Below are 12,506 nucleotides of genomic sequence, written 5' to 3'. Positions count from 1 at the left end.
TAGCATGGCTTAAAACGGAAGAAGGCAACTTCTGTAAAAATGTTTTAACATATTTGTTAAAACTGTTACCATGTTGTGACAGTGTAATATGTGACACATATATTATGGAGAAACAATGACCCCCTCTGCCTTCTCCCTGTGGCTTCTGCAGAAATACACATCTAGGTAAAAAAACAACCAATAGATGCTTTTCCTGTAACATCAGGTTGTCTCTCTGCCGTTAGCACAGCTGCTGCAAACTTGGTACAACTGAGTTTGTTTATAATTAATATTTTAAAGTTAAATGGATTTCAAAATGTAGAGGAACAGTGCAAATTAATTATCTACCTCCTAACTGGTAAAAATCAATGTATTACTTTTTTATGTTAGATATGCACATTACAAAATGGCGTAAATTAAATTAAGACAATATCAACAGAGTACCAAAATAAACAACAAAGCAGAAAGACAGTTTAGCTCACTCAGATATGATGTTTAACTGGTGAACATCAGCTGTACTCAGAGGGCTATCCAGGGTTTATGGGGGTTCAGGCAGAATTTAATGAGGGGCCCTTTGTCTGTTCAGGACATTACTACCACTAAATTTAAGCATTTAGGTTCTAAACAGCTTATACCTCGGGTCATCTCTCTGTAGCTGCCTCACAAATGACGACAGCAGACCTGACATCCCACATCATGAAGGTCCTGGAGAGACTCCTATTGGCCCACCTGAGTAACCAGACAAGCACATATCATGGGTCCTTCATAAAATCAAGAAAATTATAGACAATCCTCACCATCCTCTTCAAGAGACTCTCTTAGGAAAGCAAAGTGTCTTCAGTCAGAGGCTTCTTCAGATTTGCTGTAACACAGACTGCTGCAGGAGATCTTTCCTGCCAACAGCCATCAAGATCCACTATAACTCTTTGAATTAATATGAGTTACAACAACATTCAGTTTTCCTTTGGGATTAGTAAAGTATTTTTTAATTGAATTTGAACTCCAGTTCTCAAGTGCCACTGTCCTGCAAAATCTGGATCCAATCCTGCTCTAACACACGAATCAAAATGCAGAATGTCAGTAAGTCCTGCAAAGGTCTGATGATTAACTATTCATTTGATTCAGGAGTGTTGGATGCATCCAAAAATGCAGAACAGTGGGACTTGAGGACTGGAGTTAACAATCACCTGGATATATGACCAGCTGGTCCTAACAGACCTGCAGGTGTGACATAACTGTTGAGCCGTTGAGTTAAACGGACTGGAACACAAACCTGCACTATCCTTTTGCAGGTTCTGGTCCAGTTAGAAACAAAAACAGTGCTAAGTAAAACTCCTCCCTAACAGGAAGGAGGGAGGAGTTCACTGTCACCACCTCAGCGCTGCAGCACGGCTCGCTGCTTCCTCAGTGTTTAGATTTCACTTTTTCACATTTCATTTTGTTGTGGCGCAGGAAGGTTTAAGGTAAGAGAAAAGACTATTTGATGCTTACCTTGTCTTTTAAAGGTTTATATTTTGTAATTCTCCTTATTCAAGTTATTTACACTCAGTATAAACCAAGCAGGGAATTGAAGTCAGTTTGTATTTTGTATTTGCTGCTTTATGCAGAACAAAAATAATTGTTTTGTTTGTTGAAACTAAAGTAAATGAATAGTTTTGAAGAGAGTAGTTTGATATTGGATTATTCATGGAGGTATTTCCTTTAAAATTCTCAAACTTACTTTGAGCTTCAATTTCTTGTGAAGCTACTTTGATAGACTTGTGGAACTGAGATCTCGCTGCCAGTAATTTCTTTTAGATGTAATAATAATGATTATTTAATATCCCTTTGGGGGTCAATAAAGTATTTTTGACTGAAAAAAATCTACAATTACAAAACTTCTATAAATCCTTTCTCTCTGACTTCAGCTTCAGTTACAAAGCACAAATACTTTTGGACCAAAAGTACCTCCATACAATCTCTGTGTCAATAATGACCTACAACAAACACGACATCAGCCATCTTCTATTTTCCATTGCTATTGTTTGAATGTTTACATCACACATTCCTGTTGAATGAAGACACAAACTGTTGCGTCCATGAAAAAAATGAAAATAAATGTTAAAGAGAAGTAAAGACTTTATTCATCATTTCCTTGCACAATTTTCCATGGGCATTTTTCTAACTTATTTGTTGTTGGCTGTGTTGTACAATATAGAAACACTGTTTTTAAAATTGTACATTAATACCAGAAGTGGTAACTCGTTACATAACTTTGTGGAAAAATGTAGTTTTACACCACTTTTTATTTTTTCTTGAGTAATATAAAGTAGTTTTGCTACTCTTACTTGAGGAAATGTTATGACTCCTTAATTTCATTGAATGCAGAATAGACTGAATTGTGTTAAAAGCACAGGAGAAATCAGAAGAACATGATCCTCACAGTGCTGCCTGCTTTGTCCAGCTGACCGATCTGTTTTTCTGTGTTTGAGGTGGAATGTATGGCTAAGTCAATGTTGACCTGAATTTGAAAACATGGAGGCATCTGATGACAAAGAAGAGGAAGTTCATTTCTCTGAAACGACTTTATGCAAGAAACAAGAGGGCAAGAGGTGAGACGTCAAATCTCTTCATGTCTGTGAGAAATCACAGACATTACATGCATTACTTTGACTGTATGGAAATGGTGTGTAAGGTCACTATTAATTTTACCTCTGGAAGATTAAAATTATAATTATTAATTATATTAATTAATTTATGAAGTTTTTGTTTCTGACAGTAAATGAGAAAGCTGTCTGACTGGACTGACATTCTCATCCACAGGAAACGACAGGAACAAGAACCTGGTCCGAGCTGTCTGTCCTTCAAAAGCAGCCACTCAAAAGATGCATTTATTCGCTTTAATCTTGATCCACCTTCAGATGCAAAGAGGTGAATTTCATGCAAATTTCCTATGTAATATAAGACCCACTGAAATGTTATTTCAAAATTATTGTTGTTAGCAGTGGAAAATGATTATTTTCATTTGATGTTATTATCAAAGAAACGTCTTGCAAATTCATCACCACAAAACCATCATGGAGTTAAACGGAAATGAAAGATAAAACAAATGCATAAGAAATGTTCTGTGTCCAATGGTTCCCCACACAAAGTTCCTTCACAGGGTTTTATGAAAAACATATATGTTGTTGTAATAAATTAGTACAAGTGTCATTAATGCTCAATGTGACCATCTGCTGCCATGGGACTCTTTCCAGACTAAATATTAATTTAGAATTAAAAATGCAAGTTCCTAACAATTGGGACATATTAACCAACAATTATTGCTCTCTAAGCTCTTTTGATAAATCAATATTGCACACACACTGATATTATGATGTCAATATATTTGAGATATATGTTGTGCAGCTCAATTTTATACATTTATAGGTGTTTAGAAACTCCTTCCAGAAGAAGATCCACCATTTTAAATATGTGCCGAATGGAAACTGACACACAGAAATATTTAAAAACAACTGAAGTCCTGCAGAAACGCATCAGCTAAAAGTGCCTTGTTTAGCCACATAGTATCAGGTTCATTAGCCACTTAATACTTGGGAGTTTCCATGTTTGAAAATACAGTTTTGTCTCTCTTATGTAACATATTGAAAAATGAAATGTAAACACATCTGTTGACTAAACATATAAATACAGTTAGCTACATGAGCACTCATGACCATATATAGGTGTTAGTGATCTCTACTCAGTTTGTCCTGGACTTTTTGGAAGCTAATTCTGAGTGATTTCTCCTTAGACTTGATCAGAGCTCTGAAGTTGGTCAACCTCCCCATGAGCATCAAAAGCAGCTGGGCTCCATATTTATGGTGTGTATTCGATACTACATGTTCATTTCTTTTGTTAGTTCTGTGATGCACTTTGTAGATCACTTGAATGTCAGATTTTTATTTGTCCGATTTCGTTTCAGGAACTGGAGAAAAAGATTGTGATGTTTGTGAAGGACGAGCTGAAGGAGATCCAACAGGTCTTGTGTTCAGATTATCCCGAATGTTCAGAGGAACTGGAAGAGGATGAGGGTGTGTCTGGAAATGAGGATGAAAAGCAGAGCAGCAGCAGCAGCAGCAGAGAGGCATTTTTAAAGATCACTGTTGACTTCTTGAGAATGATGAATCTGGATGACCTGGCTGACCTTCTGCAGAGCAGTAAGAGACATACTTTTCTACAGAAATAATAAACCTACCAACATTTTTAAAATGCTTGAAGAAAAGATAAACACTGATTCTTTGAGAATCAACTAACTGGTGATTCTCAAAGAATCACCAGTTAGTTGGGTACCTGGTGATTCTTTTTAATTTGCTTCAAAGATTAATTAGGCTTAGCAGTATTTGTTTTGACATAGTGGACCTTAAACAAGATTTTAATATTTTCTAATCTCTTCTGACAGAGACTCTTCAAAATGTCACTTATTTGGTCCTCAAATGAGTGGCACCAAGTATGTGTATGCAGTTGTAAAAATTGATCTTTGAGTGCTAAGCTCTGGGTTAGCTGTTAATTACTATAAACTATGGGTTAGGGAAATTATTAACGAAAGCAATTTAGATCAAAATTAACATATCAGGGCAAAACTTGAACATGCAAAAACATCACAAAATACTCAATAAAACAGGATAAAACTGTGTGTCCTAAGCTAATTTATCTTTGCAAAGACACAATGGACAAGACACATGAGTCAAAATCAAGGACGATGTATAATCTGACCATCATACATCTAAATAGTAGGCTAGCTGATACTTTAGAGTGCTTTTTGCACGTTAGGGAGATTCAATTACTGGTATATTTTATGAATAAAACTTTTAGTAATTGCATATTATTTTTCTTGAACTCGGTGTCAAGGACAAATAATTTTTAAGTGTGATGTATTAAAGCAAAGCACTAAACCACTCTTAATTCATAATTTTTTCTTTATCTTTTAGAATCACTCATCACCTGTCAACAAACACTAAAGTCTAACCTGAAGAAAAAGTTCCAGTTTGTGTTTGAAGGAATCACTAAATCAGGAAATCAAACCTTTCTGAACCAGATCTACACAGAGCTCTACATCACAGAGGGAGGATCTGGAGAGGTCAATAATGAACATGAGGTCAGACAGATTGAATCAGTGACCTGGAAACCAGACAGACCAGAAACAGCAATGAGACATGAAGACATATTTAAACCCTCACCTGAAAGAGATGAACCAATCAGAACAGTGATGACAAAGGGAGTGGCTGGCATTGGGAAAACAGTCCTGACTCAGAAGTTCACTCTGGACTGGGCAGAAGACCAGACCAACCAGGACATCCAGTTCATGTTTCCATTCATGTTCAGAGAACTGAATCTGTTAAAAGATGAACAGTTCAGCTTGGTGGAGCTTGTTCACCACTTTTTTAGTGAAACCAAAGGAATCTCCAGGTTTGAAGAGTTAAAGGTTGTGTTCATCTTTGATGGCTTGGATGAGAGTCGACTTCCACTGGACTTCCACAACAATGAGATCCTGACAGATGTAACAAAGTCCACCTCAGTGGATGTTCTTCTGACAAACCTCATCAGAGGGAACCTGCTTCCCAAAGCTCACCTCTGGATAACCACAAGACCTGCAGCAGCCAATCGGATCCCTGCTGAGTTTGTTGGCATGATGACAGAGATCAGAGGATTCACTGACCCACAGAAAGACGAGTACTTCACTAAAAGGTTTAGATATAAGAAGCAGGCCAGAATAGTAATCTCCCACATAAAGAAATCCAGAAGCCTCCACATCATGTGCCACATCCCAATCTTCTGCTGGATCACTGCTACAGTTGTGGAAGACATGTTGAACAAGGAAGATGGAGAAGATCTGCCAAAGACCCTGACTGAGATGTACATCCACTTCCTGGTGGTTCAGACCAAACTGAAGGTCATCAAGTACGATGGAGGAGCTGAGACAGATTCACACTGGAGTCCAGAGAACCAGAAGATGATCGAGTCTCTGGGAAAACTGGCTTTTGATCAGCTGATGAAAAGAAACCTGATCTTCTATGAATCAGACCTGGCAGAGTGTGGCATCGATATCAGAGCAGCTTCAGTGTGTTCAGGAGTTTTCACACAGATCTTCAGAGAAGAGAGAGGGCTGTACCAGGACAAGGTGTTCTGCTTCATCCACCTGAGTGTTCAGGAGTTTCTGGCTGCTCTTCATGTTCACCTGACCTTCATCAAATCTGGAGTCAATCTGCTAGGAAAAGATGAAACGAAATCCAAGGATTTAGAAAAACAACACCATGCTTCTCCAGAGACAAAAATCTACCAGAGAGCTGTGGACATGGCCCTAGAGAGTCCAGATGGACACCTGGACTTGTTCCTCCGCTTCCTACTTGGTCTTTCACTCGAGACCAATAAGCGTCGCCTTAGAGGCCTTGTGATGCAGACAGAAGAAAGTTTAATGGCTATTAAGTACACAGTCCAGTACATTAAACAGAAGATGAATAATCACCATGATGTTGAGAAAAGCATCAATCTGTTCCACTGCCTGAATGAACTAAATGATCAGTCTCTGGTGGAGGAAATCCAACAATCTCTACAAACAGGAAGTCTTTCTGCCCACCAGCTGTCTCCTGCTCAGTGGTCAGCTCTGCTCTTCATCCTAATGTCATCAGAGAAAGGTCTGGAGATGTTTGACCTGAAGAAATACTCTGCTTCAGAGGAAGCTCTACTGAAGCTGCTGCCAATAGTCAAAGCCTCCAGCAAAGCTGTGTAAGTACAGATGTAGATGGTTTTATAAAACTATGTAACAAATAAAACAATCAGATAATTACTTTGTTCTCCTTCTGTCCTCTCAGACTGAGTGGGTGTAACCTCTCAGAGAGAAGCTGTGAAGCTCTGTCCTCGTTGCTCAGCTCAACAACATCTAGTCTCAGAGATCTGGACCTGATTAACAACAACCTGAGAGATTCAGGAGTGAAGCTGCTGTGTGAAGGACTGATGAGTCCAGACTGTGAACTGGAGATTCTGAAGTAAGATACATTTAAATTCTTCTGTTGCTGTTATATCTACCAAATGTATGAACATGTTTAAAACATGTTTTCAGTTTTCTGGAAACAATTGCAAAACTTGCTGAGCATATGTTCTGAATCCAGGTCTTCAGGACCACCACCCTGCATATTTTAGATGTACTCCTGCACCAGAACAGCTGATTCAAAACCCAGTCAAATACAGAGATTATTTAGGAAAACCTGCTGCTAATGGTGGGCATTGCTGACTGACTGTTCCATTAACTCTAACACTAATTTGACAAATTGAATCATGTTGATACCCACCAAACAATGACACAACATGTACAACAGCATGTCACTCTCCATAGAGTCAACCTTTTCACTACTCACTTGTCTCTATGGTTGCACTTCCAGATGTGATTCTTTGGATCAGACCTTTCACTCATGGTTACACTTTTATAGCATCTCTGTTGCTGATTTTGCGAACTTACAGCAGGGCGTGCAGGACGTCAGTAGATGTTAGTGTTTAATGTAGAACTACAGAGGAGAACATACTCAGGATAAATATTTGGTGCACCAGATCGTAAGTAGAGAACATGAAGAGAGGAAATGGAACTGCTCCTTAACAGTCTTCACCTTTTCAAAATAAGAGCATGAATCTAATGTCTAACTACCTGAAAAACTCTTCAGTCACCAAAACTTCAACACAGATGTTGAACCTTATTTAGCTGAAAATGTAAAAACCAGCCAAATAATCTAGGCCTTTAGAAGCACAATAAAATTCATTTCACTACAGCCGATCCACAGAACAACAATAAGACAAACACACAACATACGTTATGGTGCCTGAGGCTGCAGCCATCAAGGGAGATGACCTTTTGTTAGATGAGAAAAAAACTATAGATGAGGGAAAAACATATTGGACACATTGAGGGTTTGTACAAAGAACATCTGCATGTGAAAAGCAACATATTGACACCATGAAAACATCAAGCATGTGGAATGGGACAGTAAATTGGCAAATCCCACCTCCGGCCACCCAGTTGAGTGATGTAGCCACCTGGTGCAGTTCAGACAACCACAGTAGTTTTGGCTCATTCCTACTCATTTCTTCTGCCTTAAAGTCTCACAGGTTTAGACATTGTCTAGGTCTATGTCTACATTTCAGTGGTGACTCCAAACAGGTAAAGTTGTCTACAGCTGACAATATGGACAGACACACAGTCTTCTGCAGACAGCTGCTCAACAGACCTGCTGCTCTTCCTTTATTAACATGCCTTCTAATTATTCCTGCTGAAAACAAGTTATAAAATGTGCTGCACATTGAGAATATAGGTGAGTTTTCCAACAGTGTTGTGTGTTTGTGTCTGCAGGCTTTCAGGCTGCCTGATCACAGAGGAAGGCTGTGCTGCTCTGGCTTCAGCTCTGACTGTGAACCCGTCTCACCTGAAGGAGCTGGACCTCAGCTTCAATAATCCAGGACAGGCAGGAAAGGAGAGTCTGGAAGCTCTACTGAAGAATCCAAGCTTCAAACTGGAGTCTCTAAGGTGAGGAAATATTTTCTGCAGCCACTCAGTGATACTCAGGATAATATACTCAAGATTATTGAGGAACAATAATCCTTGGGGAGGGAGGAGGAGATCTGGATAAATCAATGTGAATATGAGTGTAGGTAGGTAAACCCAGATACCTCAACCAGCCTCAGACCAAGAAATGATGGTTTATATCAGTGAGGATTTATGGTGCATCATGGGAAATCAAGCTAAGATGGAGAAATAACTAATCTCCCATATCAGTGCAAACAATGTTGAACAGTGGTTATTTTAAGTTTATATTCCTTCAACTTTAACAAACATAAAGTAGAAAGACATGTTTTTATTTATCAATCATAACTGATGTGACATAAAAATATAAATCTAAACACTGAGCTGTGATTTCCTATTAGCTCTAGTTTATTCTAATACATGAATATGCTTTGATCTAAAAATGATGTTTTTAATGTATGTTAAGGTTATTGTACTGTTGGAGTTTTAACTTTGTTCTCAGTCTATTTTATTTATGCATTTTATGGGGCTGAATGAGAGCAATAACACAAAACCAGAGGAGGGACAAATTAGCAATAAAACTCTATAAGGTCTAAATTAGGATGTCCATTTGCATCTTTAAAAATACTGATGCCATCAAAACTCCTTCTCTCTAACAGCATGGAGCCTGCAGGAGAAAGATGGCTGACACCAGGTCTGAGGAAGTGTAAGTGATTTTTGTCCCATTTATGGATGTTCACCTTTGTGACAGTGAATTCAGAAAGTTATACATCAGTAACTGCATTGTGTTTGTTCTGTTTTTCAGATTCCTGTCCACCAACAGTCGACCTGAACACTGTTGGCAGATTCCTTAAACTGTCTGATGGAAACAGGAAGGTGACATATGTGGAAGAGCAGCAGCCGTATTCTGATCATCCAGACAGATTTGATCTCTATCAGCTGCTGTGTACTGATGGTCTGACTGGTCGCTGTTACTGGGAGGTGGAGTGGAGTGCGAAAGTCTATGTGTCACTGAGTTACAAGGGAATCAATAGAAAAGGAGTCAATGACGATTCCTGGTTCGGATTTAATGATAAATCCTGGAGTTTAGTCTGCTCTGATGATGGTTACACTATTTGGCACACTGGAAAAAAAGCCTTCATCCCTGATTCCTCCGTCTCCTCCTCTGGCAGAGTGGCTGTGTATGTGGACTGTCCTGCTGGGACTCTGTCCTTCTATAAAGTCTCCTCAGAGACACTGATCCACATCTACACCTTCAACACCAAATTCACTGAGACTCTTTATCCTGGATTTTCATGCAGGAATCATTCTGGGGGATCTTGGTTCTCGTTTTAGAGAAATCTTTTCTAAGTTAGAGGAAATGTAACTTTAATCCAAGACATGGTTGTAGATGAACATTCTTTGTAAAACTGAGTTTAAACATCATAAATAATCACAAAGTGCTTCCAATAAACAGTGTAGTCTGCAGGAGCTCCAGTACCAACCCCCTGTTGCATTGTCGATGTGCACAAGTCTTTCCTGCACCTGTCCACCAGACTGAAATCTGACTTTCCAGACAGGGGCTCATTGTCACTTCCTATTTTGTGGAGCAGGATTGGTGAGGACTTGCTGCCGGGTTTAGAACATGCCTTGTGTGTTTGTCAAGATTTAGAAGATACAGTTTGAATCTTAATGTTGGAGGAGCCACCCAATAATCTTCAGTTTTTTCTGAGTGGGCGGGGCTTAAGTGATGTCATTAAACTACCACACCAGTATGTGAAGCAGTACTCTCTGATGATGCACAAAAGAATCTGGTGCAGATCGGATGATGTATCATGAAGGTATAACTGTTGGAATAATTCAGGGAGTCAACTTTTAATGTAAACCTAATGGCCTCGTAAGAGGTCAACAAAGGTCATTTATTTATTTGGTGCAAATTGGATGATGCTGTGTGATTTAGAGCCAAATGCATGAAAACTTTGAGGGATTATAATTAGTCGTTTTATCACAGCAACATGCTGCAGCCATTGCTGGATTCAGCATCATGTTGTTCTGTCGTTGGACTCAGGTCTAAATTGTTATGAATCAAACAGTAAAATTATGACCACCAGAAAACGGGTAACTTCCTGTTCAAAGGGGGCGGGGCTAAGATGATGTCACATATTGACCATGTAAATGTGATCAATGCTGGTCTGTTATGACACATAGAAAGTCTGAAGCAGATGTGAGTTTGTGTGTGGAAGTGACTCCATCTTGACTTTTAAGTTTCTTAAGAGTTGCACAGAGACTGTTGCATAATGGCAACAAGTACAAGTTACCTAATGTAACTTGTACTATTTACTGAAGTCTTTTTATAACTCGGTAGACCTAGGAGTGACAGACATACCTACAATCATATTTCTAAAAAACAAATATTTAAAAACTTTTATCATGTCTTTTATTGTAACTTTACTAAATAACACAACATATTGCAATCAAAAGTTGAATATGTGTCACCTACCACCTATGTACTGGATGTAGTTTTTGTATTTGCTCTCGATTACATTTTGGCATGCTATCAAAAACAAAACATATTAACTAACTTCCTGAAGCAGTTTAAAAAGGGTTATTCTTAACTAATAACACATTTGTGTGAGTCTGACTTTCCCTTGCTAGGAACCAGGACAGGTGTGACATGTTCCACCACCAGAGTGCAATGGCTTTATGTTATACCAGGTCCATCACCATAATGCTATGGCTGATTTGATTCAACATTACATTTCCATGGCTGGCCCTCAGTCTGAGACTGATAAGCTTTGTGCATGTGGTTCTCACTCACGGTCCTAAATAAATTAAAAAAATAGACAGTGGATAATTGTTTTTTTGTTTGTTTGTTTGTTTGTTTTTTTTCTAGAAAAATTTCAACCTTCATACTAAAGATTTTAATTCACACTGAAAAATTATGAGAAATAATAGATTTATGTAAGGAAAATACAAATAATTTCAGGAAATATTAATGTTTTCAACAATGCATTTCTGTTGCGAGAGGCTTCTCTCTCTGCCTCTGCCTGGGCCCCGTTACCATGGTAATTAACAACTTCAGCTGCAAGTGTGTGTGTGAGAGATGGAGACGGTGGAGCCTCCATGGACTTGTATGGGATTTTGTCGTTTTTCGCAATTTATGTCATCATTTTAACTCAGAATGCCTCTAAAAATAATAGCGCACTTCACGGGAGTGGGGTAGACTTTTTGCTAACTGCAAAAAATCTCAATTAATCAAAGAAAAGATTGCCATAGTGTTTTGATCATGTCCTAAAATATCATTCATGTCTGTAAGTATGTATATAAACATACATACAAGAACCAGAACCAGAGGACAGCTCAGAGGTGAGGTAACCACCTGTAATTGTCTCTTCATTGTGTCCTGTTTTGACACAAGCAGGTCAAAACAACCAATCAGAGCAAAGAGGAGGGTCTTAGTGTTGTGAGTCATGTTTGTGTATCTACTGCTCACACCTCCTGACCCCCTGCTCTCTGAGTTTCTTCCCCACTGTGGAGCCTGTGAATGTGGAAGAAGCATGACAGTGGATAAACTGGTTTCCTGTAATGTTATTTTGTTTCTCTGCCTTTAGCTCAGCTGCTGCAAACTTAGTATAACTGAGCTGTTACACACTTAATTCACTAAAGTTAAATGGATTGTAAAATGTAGTAAAACAGTTCAATTAATTATTTACTAGTTAATGGGTATGACCCATTTATTAATTTATGTTAGATATATACATTACAACACAGCTTAAACAAATACCAGCAGGGGCGCTGCTAGGAATCTCGGGCCCCATGACATAAAATTAGATTGCCCACCCAACCCCCCAACTATTTGACCCATCAAAAGCAACATAATTTTAAAGGCTTGCAGCTGCCTTGCTTTCTTTGGTCCAATACTGATATTAGCACAATATTTACTACTAGTGAATTTTACCTGCAACAGTCCACATACAATACTGCAAATAAATTAATTGTTTTATTATTATTAGTTTTATCT

At 38.5% G+C, this 12,506-nt stretch overlaps 1 protein-coding gene across 1 annotated transcript; it reads left to right on the top strand.

The window, feature by feature from the left end:
• The first annotated feature begins 1,455 nt into the window (after positions 1 to 1,455).
• LOC148154176 (protein NLRC3-like) lies at positions 1,456 to 11,339 on the top strand. The gene is made up of 9 exons (XM_088015332.1): positions 1,456 to 2,570; positions 2,782 to 2,889; positions 3,752 to 3,821; positions 3,923 to 4,157; positions 4,929 to 6,723; positions 6,810 to 6,983; positions 8,336 to 8,509; positions 9,166 to 9,212; positions 9,312 to 11,339. The coding sequence occupies exons 1-9, from the start codon at positions 2,494 to 2,496 to the stop codon at positions 9,839 to 9,841; spliced, it is 3,210 nt and encodes a 1,069-aa protein (XP_087871458.1). The 5' UTR covers positions 1,456 to 2,493; the 3' UTR covers positions 9,842 to 11,339.
• The last annotated feature ends 1,167 nt before the right edge of the window (positions 11,340 to 12,506 follow it).

The sequence above is a fragment of the Poecilia mexicana genome, unplaced genomic scaffold (assembly GCF_051168715.1).
Source record: "Poecilia mexicana isolate PSO_F unplaced genomic scaffold, ASM5116871v1 scaffold_18, whole genome shotgun sequence".
NCBI lineage: Eukaryota > Metazoa > Chordata > Actinopteri > Cyprinodontiformes > Poeciliidae > Poecilia > Poecilia mexicana.
Note: the sequence above shows the minus strand (reverse complement) of the source record. Positions and strands in the feature narration are given on the sequence as shown.